We start from the raw sequence: 18,171 nt of genomic DNA on the forward strand, positions 1-18,171 counted from the left end.
CTGGCTCCGCGTAGGGCTGAGGAAGTCGTCCCCAACTGGGAAACCAAGCGGCAGCCGCCGCCAGCTTTGAGCGCTCCGTGCTTCTTCAATTAGGCTGAAAAAGAAGAAATCTGTAAGTAACCGCTTAATTTGGATTTAATCTGGTTGAAACTGCTGGCATTGGCTTACGGAGAGAGATGTAAAAAGAGGAAGTCCGTCTCTCTTCTTTGCGCTAAGATCAAAGTGACACCGGATTTGGCTGTTGCTATTTTGGACTGCTTTGAAGTTTTGTGTTGATTCTGATTCTGACTACTTGAGAAATCGCTTTTGGGGCGAAACTGAGAAATCTGAGTTATTTCTTCCTATTGACAAAGGATTAAAGTGTAAGAAAGTCTACCCTCTGAGGAAGGGGAAAAATGGCGGCTGAAATGTGAGCACTGAAGATGGAAAAGTACTGAAACTTTGTTATTTCCTGTTCACCCCTGTTAAGTTATATTTGGTTCCCACGGTCTGCCCTAACCCAGCAATGGCAACAGGGGAGGAAAGAATTTTACAGCGATTAGAACTCTTGCAGCAGAATGTCATTGGAACCTTTTCTGGAATTCAAAGCGCCTTTAGAAACTTTGCTGAGGAATTGAAAGCAACAATAAGGGATTTTAAAGATCCATTTGCAATCAGAGAGGATTATTTTCCAGAGCATCCATTTGAAGAAGAGAAAATACAAGCTTTAAAAGAAGAGAAGTCTCATGAATGTGAGAGGTCTGAGACTGGTGACAATGTTTGTGTAACGGCTTTCTGGGGTGAGAGCCCGGAAATGCAGGACTATCAGCTCTGGGATTTGAAATTTGAGTTGAAGAATGGACTTGAGGCATTTGGTGACATTGTATATGCTGCGTGGAAGAGCCCAGCAAAGATATTTGATTGCAAGGTTTTGGTATCTGAATATCAAGGGGAAAGTGACATTCTGGAACAAGGTCAATGGGACATCGGGAAAGGAAATTTTGGACTGGGAAAACGCTGGGGGGAAGACTGGTGGGAGATTGAGATGGGCGGAAGGAAGATGGTGAGGAGGGGGGTGGGGTAAGAGGATTTATGAGTTTATTAAGAAGGCTAACCATGGCACCCGACGTCAGAGGGAAATAGGCGACTTGGAGAAGGGTGAAATCTCTTAGGTTTTGTTTTTTCTTTTTTCTTGATGATAAGGCTTGGATTATATTATTTGTTAAGGTATGAATTAGAAGTACTAAGAGCAATAGTTTTACTAAGTTAAGATGAAAAAGGATATAAGAAGTTAAGACTTGAAATATGGTGTTTTATCTGATATTAATAAGTTAAGGGATATTAGATGTTTATTTGAAGATTAAGAACAATGGTGCATGATTTGTTAAATTAGTTACAAAGTCACTAAAGTAAATTGGAACTGAACGCAGAAGGAGAGAACGGGGGAAGTCCCCTAAGAAAGATTAGAAATATGATTCCAATTAATAGAATGGTGTGTTCCTGTGTTCCTGTTATAGGTGGGTTTATAGGTATGTATTTGTTTCTTTTGTTTGTTTTTTGTATTTGTTTTTGTAATATGTTTGTTTTTTGTTTTTTTGCAGTATGTATGCTTTGGTTTGTTTGTTTGTAACAAAAATACCAATAAATTCTTTATAAAAAAACAAACAAAGGTTTTCATAAAAAATAATCTTTATTAAATAAATTTTCAACTGAAATGGTCGTATGATCTCAACAATCAAGCGTTAGAAAAAACGCAAAATGGCATGAGATACAAAGTCCTTCTTCTTCATGTTCCCGAGAGATTTGAATGGGAAAATCATTTCTATTCCTGAATAATAAGGGGCAGTGGGGTGAGGGAGGCTGGGGGGCCACATCCACACCGTTTAAACCCCTATGAAGCTGCTTTAAACATTCATGACTTCTAACCCCAAAGAAACTGAGAGCTATAGTTTGAAAAGGGTGCTGAGAGCTGTTAGGAGACCCCCTTGTTCCCCTCCCAGAACTACAATTCCCAGAGTTCCCTGGCAAGAAGGGAACCCTACCCCTACCTCTACTCCTACCCCCTTAACCAGAACTGCAATTCCCAGAGTTCCCTGGCAAGAAGGGAACCCTAACTCTAATCCTAACACTAACCCTTAACCCTTAACCCAAACTACAATTCCCAGAGTTCCCTGGCAAGAAGGGAACCTTAACTCTAATCCTAACACTAACCCTTAACTTAAACTACAGTTCCCAGAGTTCCCTGGCAAGAAGGGAACCCTAACTCTAATCCTAACACTAACGCTTAACCCTTAACCTAAACTACAGTTCCCAGAGTTCCCTGGCAAGAAGGGAACCCTAACTCTAATCCTAACACTAACCCTTAACCCTTAACCAAAACTACAATTCCCAGAGTTCCCTGGCAAGAAGGGTACCCTAACTCTAATCCTAACACTAACGCTTAACCCTTAACCTAAACTACAGTTCCCAGAGTTCCCTGGCAAGAAGGGAACCCTAACCCTAACCCTAAACCTAAACTACAGTTCCCAGAGTTCCCTGGCAAGAAGGGAACCCTACCCCTACCTGTACCCCTACCCCTACTCCTAGCCACTACCCACTACCCCATCCCTACCCCCTACCACTAACGCTAGCCCTAGCCTAGCCCTAACCCTCGTAACAAGTCTCAGTCCCCTGAACAACCTACAGTTCCCAGAAACCCTGAGGGGAAGCCATTCCTGTTTAAAGCGTCTTCATAGTACTTCCAATGGACGGTGCGCCTAATGTGGCCTAATGTTTCCTCCCTCTTTTTCTTCTTCTCTCTCCCCACTGCCCCATCACTTGCAATGCAGCAGATGTCCGCCTGCAGTCTCCCTTCAAGGCTCCTTCTCTCAGGTCGGGCCACAGCCTTGTCCATTGCTGGCTGCCAGTATTTCGCGTTCAATTCTCCGATGGAAATAGGGACGTCCTGCGGTTCTCTTCATGACTTTGAAGGCTGGATTCAGGGGAAACCTCACCGGATCCAGACATCCCTGTAAAGCAAAGGCCAACAGGTGAGTGGGTGGAATGGCCACCATCCGACAGCATCCCCCCAGGCTCCTCCTCTCTTTGGCTGCCTGTTAACAAACAAGGCTTCCAAACCAGTTTCCATCCATCTCGACCCGCGTATCCACTAGCCTGAATGCAGACTCTTCGGACAACCCCACCAGCTGCAGCCTCGCCAGCCCCATTGCCAGACATCAACTAGCTTCAGAGCTGAATATCAGCCGCTTCCCAGAAGCGATCCCACCAGCAAGCAAACTTTGTACTTGCCTCCTTCTCCTTGCTCCACAGCATCCCAGCACCGGGCAATTGCCTCCTTCCGCTTGCCAGCTTGCCACCACAGGGCAGGAGGCCGCCAGGGCTGAGTGCCACCGAGCTGCCCATGTCTCTCTGGGGAGGGCAACTGCCCAGGCTTGCCCCTTGGCCCACATTTATACTGCTCAGCTGCCAAATGTTTTTGTGGCATCACAGTCAACCCACAGACAATGGCAGCAGCTGGGGAGGGAGGCATCACCATCACCCCCTCAGCCCTCACAATGGGGGGCGCAGCTCAGCAGCCAAAGCACACCCCCCCAAGTTGTGCCAATATCTGTGAAGGCCACACTGGAAACCCAAGGGGGCAGGAGGGGGGCATTTTCCAGCCCACTGGTTGCATTTCCCTCCACACAACACTAGTCAGATGCACAAATGAACAGATTGAAGTAAATATGTGTAATCCAAAGTCTTAATAAAGCACCCATAAACAAAGAAAAGGCAACAATCATTTCATTTCCGATACCTTTTACACCATTGTAAATTGTAAAAATTTTTTTTAAAAAAATAGGTGTTTGTTGTTGAGATCCATCCGTGTAGCTCCTTGGGTAGAGCACGAGACTCTTAATCTCAGGGCCGTCCTTCGAGCCCCATGTTGGGCCAAAGATGTCATGAGCAGAAGCAGCAGAGCAGGCTGGGAAGGGCTGGGACTGCACCGCCATTCGGGCCTACTAAAGTTATGCCGGCCTAACTGCTAACTGTTGAGTCACTCTGACATGGGACTCCTTCTCCTCAAAAAGTGGCAGCCATTTTCACTCTGTGTTCTCAGTAAGATTTTAGTCAGAGTCAATCTGCCTAGTTGTGGGCGCAGGGAGGGCGGTGGTCCTTTGCAATCCTGGTGGCTGAGTGGCTTGCCACCGTTTGGGGGACCAGGAATTGAACTCAGGCCTCTGGGAATTGGGGGCTCAGCTTCCCCGCCCCAACCCCCCTAACTCAAAGCACCCCACCATCTCCCCCTTGGCTGCGGCTGCTGAATGCCAGGTTGGCTTGGACTAAGACCCCCTCGTTTGTGATCTGACTGTGGCCATCTGGCCTGGGTGGGTGGGCAGAGTGGCATTGATCTCAGCCCGCTGTGCCCACCTGGGTCCTGTATGCAGCATCCGGCGAGACTTGGGGGTCAGGGAAGGAAATTTGCCATGGCCTACAGGAATTCTCCCTCTGTGTGTGAGTGTCCAGTTTGGGGGAGATCCTGAGGTTGGACAGATTTGGGATTGCGCTGCTTTATCACCCGCCAGTCTCCCTGTCTGAGCTGGCAGAGTCTTTGTCTGAGGCCACCAGCTCTGGGGGGCTCAGGACTCTGTGGCTGCCATGGGGCTATGGCAACATGTCCCTAGCCCTGCACATGGGTCAGGCCACACGCTGCCCCTTGCTCTCTTGACGAGACAGGGTGATCTGGAAATGGGGGGTGTTGACGCCAGTACCTGGTCATGGCCAGATCACTTTGTGGAATCATAGAAGCTCTTCTTGTTAGACCTTGACTGCTGTTATAGCAGATGAATCTCATGGGGGTCCAGTCTAGCCCTGTTGTGTTGGATGAGTTTCAGTTCGTAAGGCCTGAGGATGTGGACAAGGTGCCTGGATCAGTCGGAGCGACCGCTTGCGCTCTAGACCCCTGCCCCTCTTGGCTGATAAAAACCAGCAGGGAGGGAACAGCAGGCTGGTCCAGGGAGGTGATCAATGGGGTGGTCCCTGCCTGCGTGAAGGAGGCCGTGGTAAAACCACTTCTGAAGAAACCTTCCCTGGATTCGGAAAACCTAACTAACTACCCTTTCTTGGGCAAGGTTCTAGAGCAGGTGATCACAGACCAGATCCATGCACTCTTGGAGGGAACTGATTTTCTGGATCCATTTCCATCGGGGCTTAGGCCCAGTTTTGGCACAGAAACTGCTTTGGTCACCCTAAAGGTAAAGGTAAGTCCAGTTACAAATGACTCTGGGGTTGTGGCGCTCATCTCGCTTTACTGGCCAAGGGAGCCAGCGTACAGCTTCCGGGTGATGTGGCCAGCATGACTAAGCCGCTTCTGGCGAACCAGAGCAGCGCACGGAAACGCCGTTTACCTTCCTGCCAGAGCAGTACCTATTAATCTACTTGCACTTTGATGTGCTTTCAAACTGCTAGGTGGGCAGGAGCTGGGACCGAGCAATGGGAGCTCACCCGGTCATTGTGGGTATTTGAACCACCAACCTTCCGATCGGCAAGCCCTAGGCTCAGTGGTTTAGACCACAGCGTCACCCTGCATGATGACATTTGTCAGGAGACAGACAGGGGAAATGTGTCCCTCTTAATTCTCCTCAACCTCTCAGCGGCTTTCGATTCCATCAACCAGGGTCTCCTTCTAGGATTGCTGTCTGAATCTGGGGTGGGTCGCACTCTGCGGTGGCTCCAGTCCTACTCAGATGGTCGTTCCCGAGGGTGTTACTTGGGAAATGCTTTTCAGACCCATGGAACCTTCAATCCTACCCCCCACATTGTTTAACATCTACAGGAAACCGCTGGGACACTCAGCTCTACTTCTCCTTATATCTGCAGGTGAGGCAGTGGAAGTGCTGGACCAGAGTCTTGCCTCAGTCACAGACTGCATGAGAGCCAAGAAACGGAAGCTCAATCCAGATAAGATGGAGGCACTGTTAGTGGGGGGTTCCCTAGACCAGATGGGCAGGACCAGGTATGCCCCACCCTGCATAATTGATCACAAGACACAGCGTTTGAATATCCATTACTTTATTGTGGGGACCAAAGGGACCTTGGCCCCCAGGAAGCGGCTCCTATACGCCAGGCTGAGAGGCGGCAGCTGGCCCCCAGCGCCACCCCAGCGGTCCCCCATCTCCAGCACTAACCACTACACCCCACTGCCTCTCAACCCCACTTTCGTGCAAAGTGTGGCAACTGTGACTTAGGAAAGGCTTCCCATGCGCAAACTGTGCCCCACTGCATGGCTCTTCCCTCCGCATTTCATCCCCACAACAGATCTGCCAGGTAGGCCAGGGTGAGAGGCAGCAACCGTCCCGCACCCACGGTCACAGCCAGGGAGTGTCAGGGCCGAGGAGATGCAGACGCTGGTCTCTCGCGGCTCCCAGCCCAACCCACCTTTTACTTGGTATCATAGCACTGTAGAGTTGGAAGGGACCCCCAAAGGTCATCAAGTCCAACCCCCGCAAGGCAGGGTGTTGCTGGACTAAACAGTCAGGGATGATGGGATTTGTAGTTTAAGGGCACCAGGGTTGAGAGAGGCTGCACCACTCTGCTCTTCCTAAAACCCCACTTTTCTGCCGGAATTTGGACTCAGCGGGGCTAAAAAAAACAACTAATGCAAACACTGATAAAACACGGAAAGCTAAAAACTTAGAACAGGTAAGAGTGAAGAAGGGATTGAACGGCCACGGAAGAAAACCGTCTGCACCTCCAAGAACAAGGAAGGTTCCTGCCTAGTTTCCCTGGGCAGGGAGTTCCAAAGGTGCCTGGGAGCTAGGGAGTTGCTGCTGCCAGCCAGTGTGGGCACTTCTGGTAGCCACCTGTCATGGATGCTTTAGATGAGATTCCTGCATTCCACAGGGTTGGACTAGATGACCCTGGGGGTCCCTTTCAGATTTCAATTCTGAGATTCTATGGTGCTTCTGCCAGGCCTTCTGCCCTACTCTCCTTCCCCCTTGCAGTAACCGTTAGGCTGCACTGCCTTCCCAAACTGGAGAGGCAGAGGCCAGACTCTGGGGATACACTGTACCTCTGCAGAATTCCTCCCAGAATGACTGGAGGCAGGGTGACTCATGCAGCCAATTAATTAATATCTGGGTTCGTTATTAATATAGCAGCCGGCTGTGGGGAGCAACAAGGAGCCCCTACCCCCAAGAGGCAGAGGACAAGGCGGCCCACTGGTCTGATCAAAGCCCCCTGCGTGACTCCTGTGTTGGGTGTCAACAGCTCTGGAAGCCAAGTGGGGAGTGGGCAGAGCCATACTTGTGTACGCGCAAGGAACATCTGCAACCTTCCAGATGTTGTCCCTGACTGTGCCGTCTGCTGGGGATGGAGGCAGAGGGGGTGGGCCCTGCAATCTCTGGGTGCCCCTGCTTCCCACTGCCTCGCAGGGTTGTTGTTCGCAGTTCCACCAAAAAGGTTATCAGGATGAAGGTTTACTTCAGAGAAAGTGTCCTTGGTGGGAACCGGCTCCAGCAGATGAATAAAGATTTGACAGAGGCTCTTCCTGTGCTCTTATGGAGCCTTCAGGCCCAAAGGCAGTCTATCTGGATTCCCGAGTTCTAAGGAGAGCCAGATGAGACCCCAGAGCCCCCCCTCAAGAAGCAGATGGCAGAGACAGCCAAAAGGAAGCGGTGCAGCTCTCTCCGACAGTCACTTCCACAGGGGGTGGCTCAGAATTTGCAACCCCCCACAAAAACTGCAGGACCCCATATATTTAGGCTAAATTTCGCTTTCCATTGTGCTCAGGATGGTGTTGGGGTGCCTCAACAGAACCCCCACTTTTTATGCATTTTGTGGTGTAAATTTAACACATTTTGAAATCTCTTTGCACATGCAAAGTTGTTGGGGTGCTCAGTAACTTCCATGTGCAACCTGGTATCTTTTCAACCAGGCCACAGATGCTCCGGTTTATTTTTCTGGCCCCCCCCCCCCCGTTTTCGCTGCAGAACTGGACCATTTAAGCCCATGCAATAATGGGGTCACATTGGAGGGAAGCATTGCAGGAAAATGAATAAAGCAGGTTGGAGTCTGGACAGTCCAGTGTAAATCCACCACTGTTGCACTTATTCCTGCACAAACAACATCTTGGAGGAAATCGCCCTGCAAAGAAGAACCCAAACCTCTCCGGAGTTTGGGGGTTTTATACTTGCAAAAACTGGCCTGGAACAGAGTACAGCTTCTCCCCCACCCCCAAAAATAAACAGAGCCAGAGAAAAGGGGCGGAATTTGAAAGGTGTTTTATTTAAAGAGCGGCTGAATAAAAGGCCGGTTACTGTTATTATCATTTTTTAAGCACAGTGGAGATTACACTGAATTATCAAAATAAAATAAAACACCCTGCCCCCAGAGCAGAATGCAAAAATATCACGTGTGCAGAATTGCCTCTGCGCTAAATTAAAAGTCCTGGTGGGGGGAAAGGATGTGGATTTAAATGGAAAAGCAGAGCCAACGTGTTCTGCTGGGTAACTTTTCCCAGCATGAAGCCCCAAAGAGTCCAAGGCTCCCTCTCTCCCCCCACCCAAGGAAAGCCAGGGAGTCAGGTAGGCATCTGGACCCCCTGCAAAAGGCCGAGATGCCCCCACCTGGGCTGCAGCATATCCTTTGCAGAAAGTGCACAGCCAAGCCGAGTCAACGCAGGATACCTGAAGACTTGGTTTGGGGGGCGGCGATAGAACCCTAATCCCAGACCCCTAAGACAAAGAGAGAGATCTGCCAGAGATACGGCTGCTCTTTCATTTGGTGGGGCCAAAGGACAGTGCAAGCTTCCGGGTCACAGCAGGTCCCCTCGACTGGAAGGAGAGGCTCAGGTGTCGTCTGGTGTCTGGCTCACCTGCACACTCAGGCGCAAAGAGGGAGAGGAGAAGCAGCCAGAAGGAGAAAGCAGAAGGAGACTGCAAGTGGGGTTGGGGACTAGGGGGTCGGCTTTGGCAAGGTGGGCATCAAAGGAGAGACAGAGACAGACTGGATTTGGGCTTCCTGGCAAATCTGCTCACAGCAAAAGAGAAGGAAAAAACGAGTCTTTTGGAGAGAGGGGAAAGCGAGCATTTGCAGAGAGAGAGACTGTGAATTTTGGCTTCCTGGCAGCTGGTGAGCTTTGGTTGGGCCAGACCACCGGCCAACCGCTGGCAAAAGCCCACAAGGGGATCTCCTCCCGGCAGCCCCTAAGAAACCCAACAAACGACCCAGCAGGATTTTGCATCCACAAGAGCAAAATCGGTGAAGAAACTGCACAGGCCTGGAGGGAAACTCTGCGCAGCTCTGTCTCCCTCTTGCTGCCACAATCCTCACCTCCAGGAAAGGGGGGGGGGGAGCCACAGGGGAAAGAGGCCCTTTCTGTGCCCGCCACAGATTAGCCGGCTGCCACAAGAGCTTTGCCAGGCGGGCAGAAAAAGGAGCTGGAACTGATCAGGCCCAGGTCCTGTTGTGGCTCTGCCACCTTCCGTGGCCCTTGCCACCGTGCTCCTGACTGGTTCATGCCTTGCAGGAGAGGGTTGCCCAGGATCTTGGGAGGAGGAAAGCATGAGTGCCAAGCTGCCTCAGGGACTCGGGTCTCCTTGAGAGAGAGGGAATCTGAGCAGGGCAGTGCCATGTCCCACCTTGGTCCCTCTGGCATGGTCCGGAGTGCGTGTGTCTAAGGGGGCAGTGGGAAGCGTCCTGTTTCCCCACCGGGCCTCGAGGCCACGGAGCCAGTGCCATGTCATGCCAGGGAATCTGTGTGCGGCCCCTCGAACCCTTTGGCGTGGCTTGGTGCATGCGGCTCAGCGGTGGGGAAGAGCTTCCCTGCCTGGAGGCCACGGCGTCACCACTTGAAGAAGACGAGGGTGGCCATGACGGCGTAGCCCAGGACGAGGAAGAGCACCTTGAGGAGGCGGTTGTTCTTTTCCTCCAGCTCCTTGGCCAGGATCTCAAAGAAGGTGACGAAGAGGAAGGTGCCGCTGGCAATGCCCTGCAGCAGCACCGAGGCCACGCTGGAGGCCACGCTGTGGCGGCTCTCGATGCCCATCCCGATGACGATGCCCAGCGGGATCATGATGCTGACAGCGCCCGCCAGCTTGGCCGCCTCGCGCAGGGTGAGGCCCGTCTTGGTCATGGTGATGCCCAGCGCCACAGCCACCAGTGTTTCGTGGATGGCCACGCCCAGGAAGAGGCTCATGACCTTGTGCCCTTCCTCCTGCAGGCCCAGCGCCAGCCCCTCGAAGATGGAGTGGGCCGAGAGGGCAAAGACCAGGCTGAAGAGGCGCAGCGGAGTTGAGCGCGAGAGTTCGTGGACGTTGAGGCCGCAATCGCTGGTGCTGTGGCTGGTTGAGCTGCCCTGGTGGTAGTGGTGGCACTTGGATGGGGGCTCCAGGAAGGGGCTCTCGAACTCAGAGTCGCTGCCCGCGTCCGAGCCAGCATTGAAGGTCTCCAGGTCAATGAGGGACGGCTGCTCCTTGCGCACCGTCAGAACCAGCTGCTCCACAAAGACTGTCATGAAGAAGCCCAGCAGCATGATGGTCTCAGCCAGAGGGTAATCCGTCACCATGTTGCCCACCTTGAGCACCTCCTCCAGCTGCGGAGGGGAGAGGAGAGGCTGTGAAGCAGCGGAACTCCCTGCCACAAGGAGGAGGCAGCATACAATTGTAGAGTTGGAAGGGACCCCTGAGGGTCATCCAGTCCAACCCCCTGCAAGGCAAAGATCTTTTGCCCAACATGGGACTTGCACCCACAACCTTGAGATTAAGAGGCTCATGGTCTGCTATCTTCCCAAATATCCCCCCTGCCCAGCTCAGTGGAGATCAGCTTGGCTGGATCAGGCCAATGGCACCCTGAGACCTGGGGCCTGAGACCTGGGGGCCTTAGGTTTCCTGATGGGGAAGCCTCAGGCCCCGGGAGGCTCAACGTGGCCCTCAAGGTCCTCTCCACATGGCATAGCCCTGCCCCCACGATTTGCGCCCCACCTTCTCTCGCACAGCCGGCAGCAGGGCATTGAAGATGGTGCCCAGGAAGACGCCGCCTCCGAAGGAGTTGCAGATGGAGATGATGCGCTGGGAGCGCTCTGCCTTCTCGCCGTCGGTGGCAATGAAGCGGACAGGCAGCAGAGACCCCCCCAGCATCAGCCCAAAGACGCCCACCAGGCACAGCACCTTGGTCACCAGGAGGTTCATGGTGGCGTGGCGCCCGGGGCATCTGTTAGGAGGGTGCCAGGGGCTCCGGGTGGCAGGAGTAGGGGGCGGCCGTCAAACCCATGGAACTCTGCAAGGGGGGAGGAGAGAAAAACAGATGGGATTGAAACCCCTTGGCAGTGAGACTGTGGAACTCACTGCCACAGGAAGAATAGTTTGGATTTGATATCCCGCTTTTCACTACCCGAAGGAGTCTCAAAACGGCTAACATTCTCCTTTCCCTTCCTCCCCCACAACAAACACTCTGTGAGGTGAGTGGGGCTGAGAGACTTCAGAGAAGTGTGACTGGCCCAAGGTCACCCAGCAGCTGCATGTGGGGGAGTGGAGACGCGAACCCGGTTCCCCAGATTCCCCAGATTACGAGTCTACCACTCTTAACCACTACACCACACTGGCTCTCATCCTGGGTGGCTTTAAAAGAAGACGGGACACATTCCTTTGTTAATGCTGGAGGGTTTTACGTCTTACTATTCTGTGGCTGGGGCAACACAGTCAGATGGGTGGCATAAAATAATAATAATAATAATAATAATAATAATAATAATAATAATAATAATATAAAACTGAGGAGGAGGAGAGGGCTCTGAGAAACTCCTTTTTCTGGAGAGAGGGAACCAGGATGCAGATTTTCCTGCAGCAAGAAAACAGATCCTTTCTATGAATAGAAAAAATGATTACTCCTGACTGTTACAGTTTTTGAACGTAAGAAGTTCCGGAAGACTGTTCAAGTTCTGAAATGTTCGAAAACCAAAAACTCAGTAGCCAGCAGCTAGGCCTCAGGATCTGGCACTCACTGGAAGCCGCGTGGCATGTTCGACTTCCGAGTTGTGTTCGAAAACCGAAGCATTTACTTCTGAGTTTACAGCATTCAAAAACTAAAATGTTTGTCAACGGAGACGTTTGAAAACCGAGGTACCACTGGATTATTATTAATATTAAAATCTGTACACCTCCCTAGACCCATAGATCTCAGGGCAGTTCACAACATCAAATTTCAGTATAAGAAACACAAAACACAATAAAAATTAGAAGAAAAACAACCTAATAACCCCGTAGTACTACTGAAGTCTTGTTTATGTAAAATACTTTAAAGCAGACTTTTGGGGAATGCAGCCCTCAAGACACAGGAGAAACACACCAGCTGTGAAATATTTGTCCAGGTTCAATTGAGCTCAATGCAGGCTTGGCCCCATGTGCACCAGATGCATTTGTAATAACTCAATCAGTTAGTATGGCAGCGCCTAGACTTTGGAACTCCCTGCCTCTTGATAGCAGGCAGGCATCTTCCCATTTAGTCCAGCCTGTTCGGATGCTTGGAAAGTGGGGGTAATTTGAATCTGTTTTAGTACTTGAAACAAACTTTTGTTTCTTTTAAAGCGGGGTTGTGTATTTTTCTTGGTTTTATGGCGTTATTATTTTGTAAACTGCTTTGAGGTTTGTTTGTTTTTAACTATCAAGCAGTGTATAAATTTTACTAAAACATAAAACTAATGTATCAATAATAACTAGTTATTATGATGACTATTTCATGAACAGGCTGCCTGTCAGTATGCTTTTTGTTATGTTTTTATCCTTGATGTTCTGTAATGTGTTTTTAATGCTGAACACCACCTGGGATCTTCTGATAAAGGGCAGAATATAAATTATTATTATTATTATTATTATTATTATTACTACTACTACTACTACTATTATTACTAATCCATCTTCAAGGACAATCCCACAAAGAACAGACTGTGATACTCTATCCAGGGTGTAATTCAAGAGAGCACCAATAATACTAATATTGGAAAAGCAGAGAATCACTCAGCGCTCTAGGAAGGCTTCAGAGCAGAGTCACATACATTCAAAGCACATTCAATGGCATTCAGAGCACATGGCTTCCCCCTTGCAAAAGTATCCTGGGAATTGTAGTTTGTTAAGGGTGCTGAGAAATGCAGCTCCCAAGAATCTTTGGCAGGGGGGATTTCATGCTTTGAAGGCATGGAGTGGATCTATGCTCACAAATGCATTTCTTTGTTATTCCCGGGCTTCTCCTTCCTTGGAGGTCTTTGAACAGTTTGGGCAGCCGCCTGTTGGGGATCCTTGATCTGTGATCCCTTGGGTGCCCTTTGGCTGACCCTCCCAACCCTACAATTCTATGATTCACTGGAGGGTTTTCAACAGAATTTGGATGGCCTTCTGTTGGGAATACGGGTACTTTAGCTGTGTGATTCCTGCATTGCAGAGGAGGTTGGAGAGGATGACCCTTGGGGGATCCAAACCTTCAAATCTAGGATCCTACAAATCACTGGCGGTTTTTAAGTGGGGTTGGGATGGCCACCTGTTGGGGATCCCTGTGTTGCAGGGGGTCAGACTCGGTGCCCCTTATTATTATTACTGAGTTACACCCCAGATAGAGTACCACAACCTGCTCTTCATGGGGCTGCCCTTGAAGACAGTTCAAAGATGATGATGATGAAGTTCCGACCCTTCCAAACCACACAAGCTGGGTTTCTCTCTCTCTCTCCTCTGCTGGAGGCTGTTCAGCAGAGGTCCGTCTGCTGGCAATGCTGGAGTCCTGCGACTGCTTTGTGCCAAAGTGGGGGCTGGACTAGATGGCCCCTGGGGGGTCCCTTCGATTGCACAACCCTATGAGCCTGCTCCTCCTCCTCTCATGCCCCACACCCCGACGGCGCATCACTGGCTGCACTTTGGCAAAGCCATTCGCAAACCCAAGCGGCTAGTCCTCACGGAGGAGGCGAAGGGGAGGAGCCCCGCCCCGGCGCCCAGGCCCCGCCCCCTCCAACGGTCCTCAGCGCTGGGACCCCCGGGGGGGCAGGGGCCCATCTCCTATTTCTCCCCCGCCCCCTCCTCACCTGCGCGGCCGCTTCCCGTCCTTCCTCCTTCCGCCCCTTTCCCATCTCGCCCGCCTGCCTTGGCAACCGCGGCGAACCGGCGCCTATTGGCTACCACTGACGTCATGGCGGCTCCCGTTGGCTGAACAACCCGCCCGTCCTCCGTGGACCCCGCCCCTTAAGCGGGCCTTTTCCTCCCTCTCGCCCCGCCCCTCTAGAGCCACCTTTCCGCTGTACAGCAAGTAAGGGTGTCCTCCAACCTTCAGGGGAGTGGCTGTGCGTGCGGAACGGCGGCCGGTGCGGAACAGCAGCCCCCACATGCCTGGTTCCGACGACTTTTGAGTGTGCGGGGAGAGACCCACCCTTACCAATAATGCGATTTTATATTAATTATATCATATTATTTATATTTCGGACCCCGCCCACACACTTTTCTTCAAATAAACATGGGAGAAACGACATGGTCCTCCCTCCATGAGACCTCTAGCCCCTCCCCTTCCCATCCTCACAACAACCCTGCAAGGTAGGCCTTCCATGAATTGGCGGGAAGACTTGAACCAAGGCCTCCTCCAGCCATAGTCCCAACACTGTTATGCTGTGGGGCAGGTGCCCTGATCTGATGTCCCCAGCCCCACAGGAGCTAAGCGAAACTTTCCTCAGTGTTACAGGCAAGCTAGTCTATCTGGGATAGCTGAGTCAGTACAGTATGAGGCTCTTAATCTCAGGGTCACAGGTTTGAGCCCCACATTGGGCAAGATTCCTGCATTATGGGGGCTGGACTAGATGACCCTCATAGTCCCTTCCTACTCTACAATTCTGTGAATTCTCTAAGATTCCTAGGAATATATATTTGTTTTTTTGAATATATATATATATATGTTTTATATTAATTTATAGTCTATCCTGACCAGGAGCCATGAGTTAAATAAATAAAACCTCCAGGCCAACAGGCAGTCTACCTCGGAATAATTTGAACAGATAAGAGATCAAGATGAGTCAGATATAAAAGCAGTGTGGGAATACTTTGGCAAATATTTAAAGAAATATAACAGATAAGCTTCCAAGTGGGGTTAGATATAGGAGTAGCAGTTAAAAATAAGCAGAAGAGAAGAGGGGTGGTAATTAAGGAGATGCAGCTAAACAAGGACTAAGTTAGACCCCCACCCCCCGGGAGGGATGTGTGTGGAAGCCAAAGAGTGTACGAGAAACATTGACAATTATGTAACAGATGTATTAAGATGTGTAAAATGCATTTTTAAAAACCACACACACACACACACACACAGACAGAGGGAAGTGGACAGGTTGGTGCTCCATGGCAGTGCACCTGCTTGGCATCCAGAAGGTCCCAGGTTCAATCCTGGCAGGGCTGCAAATCCCCTTTGCCTGATGCCCTGGAGAGCCGCTGCTGCTGCTGCCAGCCAGTGCAGAGGACACTGAGCTGGATGGCTCAAGGGCCTTACTCTGTCCCAAGCAGCACCCTGTGTTACGGGGCAGGGATGTAGCTCAGCAGGATCTGAGCTCTTCTACAACCTCCTATTCCTAGAGCCAGGTTAGATAAAAGTTTGCCTAAAGTAAAGGAATGAACGGTCATTTCCAAATATTTTGAAAAAAGGTCACCCCAAAAGCAATAAAGCGATTTTTTGCTATGGAACTGCATCATGTATGGTGTCATATGCATAGCATGCATTACAATACAGGGAAAAACAGAGGTTGCAGGTTTTCTAATACTAGTATATTCTTTTGTACGTTGCACAACCCACTTTACTGCTTGCAATCAACCGAGGTTGCAGTTTGCTGCGCCTTCTGTCCACCGATCCCTTCTTGGGATCTGGAGGGCGGGTGGCTCCTGCTTCCAGGGATTCTCCCAAACCCACAATGCTTTTTTGCAAGGTTTCAACATTTCTGACAAGTTCTTGAAGTCATTTTCATGGAGTAGTAAAGTTACATAGTACAGCGATTCCAACTGTTCCTTTTGGGGTCCCTTTTTCAGTGCCTTTCAGAGAAAAGTTCAATACAGGTTTGTTTGTTTTTTTACAGGAGTAAAAAGGGTTATAACCCTAATCCACATATCCTGCTTGCAAAAAAGGGTTGTGTCCTGGCAGCTTCCCCAAATGAGGCTGGGAAGGGGCAGGATTCTCCTACGGTACTATCCCTGCTTAATCCCCATCCCAAGACATCACCGCCAAACAACACGCCCATGAGGACTGGCACCTTTCTTTTCATTTTAATGCAGGAGTAGAGCCCAGGGCCATCTACAGCTTCCCCAGGAAGGGCAAGGGAAGAGAGTGCCCAGGGAGCCACTGCCAGTCAGAGCAGGCAGCATCAGGCAAATTGGGGAGAAAGAAGCATTGATCAGGAGGTGGCATGGGTTTGGACTAGATGTCCCCGGGGTTCCTTCCAGCTCTACAGGATGGTCAGTTAAGAGCGCTCCCAGTTCAGGGGCATTCTATCTTGAAGCACCGATTCCTGCAAAGAAACAGCTCCTTCCTGCCCTCTCTCCAAACTGGGCTGTTCCCAGTTGAAACCAGGATGCTGAGCAGAGAGCCAGTGTGGTGTAGCGGTTAAGAGCGGTAGACTTGTAATCTGGTGAACCGGGTTCGCGTCCCCGCTCCTCCACATGCAGCTGCTGGGTGACCTTGGGCCAGTCACACTTCTCTGAAGTCTCTCAGCCCCACTCACCTCACAGAGCGTTTGTTGTGGGGGAGGAAGGGAAAGGAGAATGTTAGCCGCTTTGAGACTCCTTCGGGTAGTGAAAAGCGGGATATCAAATCCAAACTCTTCTTCTTCTTCTGGCTCTGAGCCAGATGTTCGTTGGATTTTTAAAAAGGGCCGTGCCAGAAGGGATTCCAAGAACCACCTAGTCCAACTTTTCTGTGGCTAAGAAAAGGACGCCCCTTCCTCCCAGAGGGAACCGTGGCTTGCTCATTTTCATGTATGCTAACTCGCCTCCTGCAGCTTGCAGAGGGTTGAGCTGGAGGACCTTTGGGGTTCCCTCCCAACTCTGCAGCTGTCAGTTGCTGCTCATTCTTTTCCTTGTGACTTTTCTCTGCAACCTCCCCCCTCAAGTTGTGCTTTTAATATTTCATTGGGTGCCGCCCAGTGCAGCCGGGGCAACCCATTCAGACAGGCAGCATATTATTATTATTATTATTATTATTATTATTATTATTATTATACCCTGTTTTAGGTTAGACAGGGGCCAATCGAGAGGGGGACAGCAGCAAGCAACAGTGTCCAAAGGATTTTTTTTTCTACATTAAAAAAAGGAAAACGGAAACAGTGCCAATTTCTTTAATAATAATAGTAATTAAAAAAACAACACATTTTTGAAGGAATCCAAAGAAATGCTCTTAGGGGGTGGCAGAGGGGGTGGAGGTCTCCAAACCCCTTCCCCCCCTTTTAGCCCCCCAGGGATCATTTATTCCCAAAAAGGCATCTCAAAAATTGTCATTGCCCCCCCCCCCCGTTTTGAGCACCCCCTTCTCCAGATGTGGGGTACCAAGGAGGTGGGATAGAACGGCAAGTTTCTGGGTGCCCATTTGCCCCCACCCCTAATCCTGAAGATGGTCTGTGGAAGGGAGGGTTGCAGGCTGGGCAAACCAGGAGCAGAAAAGTGGGGTTGGGGTGTCGCTGGAGGCCCCCAACTGGAAGAGGAAGCCCTGACCTGGCCTCGCAGGGGGGAGAGGAGGAGAGGGTCCTCCTTTCCGCTGAGCCACTCATCTTTAGAAATCAAACCCTGTTTCTAGAAATGCAGCTTGGGGGTGTGCATGTATTCTAATTGGGGGTGGGGGGCAGGAAGCTCGTCTGTCCATCTATCCCAGAGACCTTGTAAAATATTGAGGGCAATCCTCCCCCCCCTTGCAAAGCAACTTTCTTGGCACCGGATTCATGGCGACCCTCCGTGGGGCAGGTGGGGGTGCTCAAGGGCGACGCTGGGGGGGCATTCAGACACCCTTCCTACACTAAAGCCAACTCAGCCCCCCCCCAAGATAAATTTCCTTTTGCTAACAGCTCACAAACATGCAAGATTCCCCCCCCCCACAAAAAAATTTGAATTAAAAACTATCTGGAAGCCAAAAGGGGGGGGGGCCAAGACATTGCTAACCTTTGCTCCCTCTGCAAAGAGATCTACGCATATCGCCATGATCTTTTAAGAAAGAGAGGAA

At 50.6% G+C, this 18,171-nt stretch overlaps 1 protein-coding gene across 1 annotated transcript; it reads right to left on the reverse strand.

Moving 5' to 3' along the window:
* Positions 1-9,742: 9,742 nt before the first annotated feature.
* Positions 9,743-14,100, reverse strand: SLC39A3 (solute carrier family 39 member 3). Its single transcript, XM_033136719.1, has 3 exons — positions 14,024-14,100; positions 10,941-11,235; positions 9,743-10,552 (listed from the first exon to the last, which is right to left on the reverse strand). Exons 2-3 carry the CDS (start codon positions 11,145-11,147, stop codon positions 9,803-9,805), a joined length of 957 nt encoding a protein of 318 aa, XP_032992610.1. The 5' UTR covers positions 11,148-11,235; positions 14,024-14,100; the 3' UTR covers positions 9,743-9,802.
* Positions 14,101-18,171: the final 4,071 nt, after the last annotated feature.

The sequence above is a fragment of the Lacerta agilis genome, chromosome 18 (assembly GCF_009819535.1).
Source record: "Lacerta agilis isolate rLacAgi1 chromosome 18, rLacAgi1.pri, whole genome shotgun sequence".
Taxonomy (NCBI): Eukaryota; Metazoa; Chordata; class Lepidosauria; order Squamata; family Lacertidae; genus Lacerta; species Lacerta agilis.

Bases quoted from the DNA above. Each gene is read 5' to 3' on its own strand.
- SLC39A3 (XM_033136719.1), bottom strand. From the start codon at position 11,147: ATGAACCTCCTGGTGACCAAGGTGCTGTGCCTGGTGGGCGTCTTTGGG. The intron at 10,553-10,940 runs GTGGGGCGCAAA...TCCCCTCCGCAG, and splicing joins TGCCGGCTGTGCGAGAGAAG to CTGGAGGAGGTGCTCAAGGT.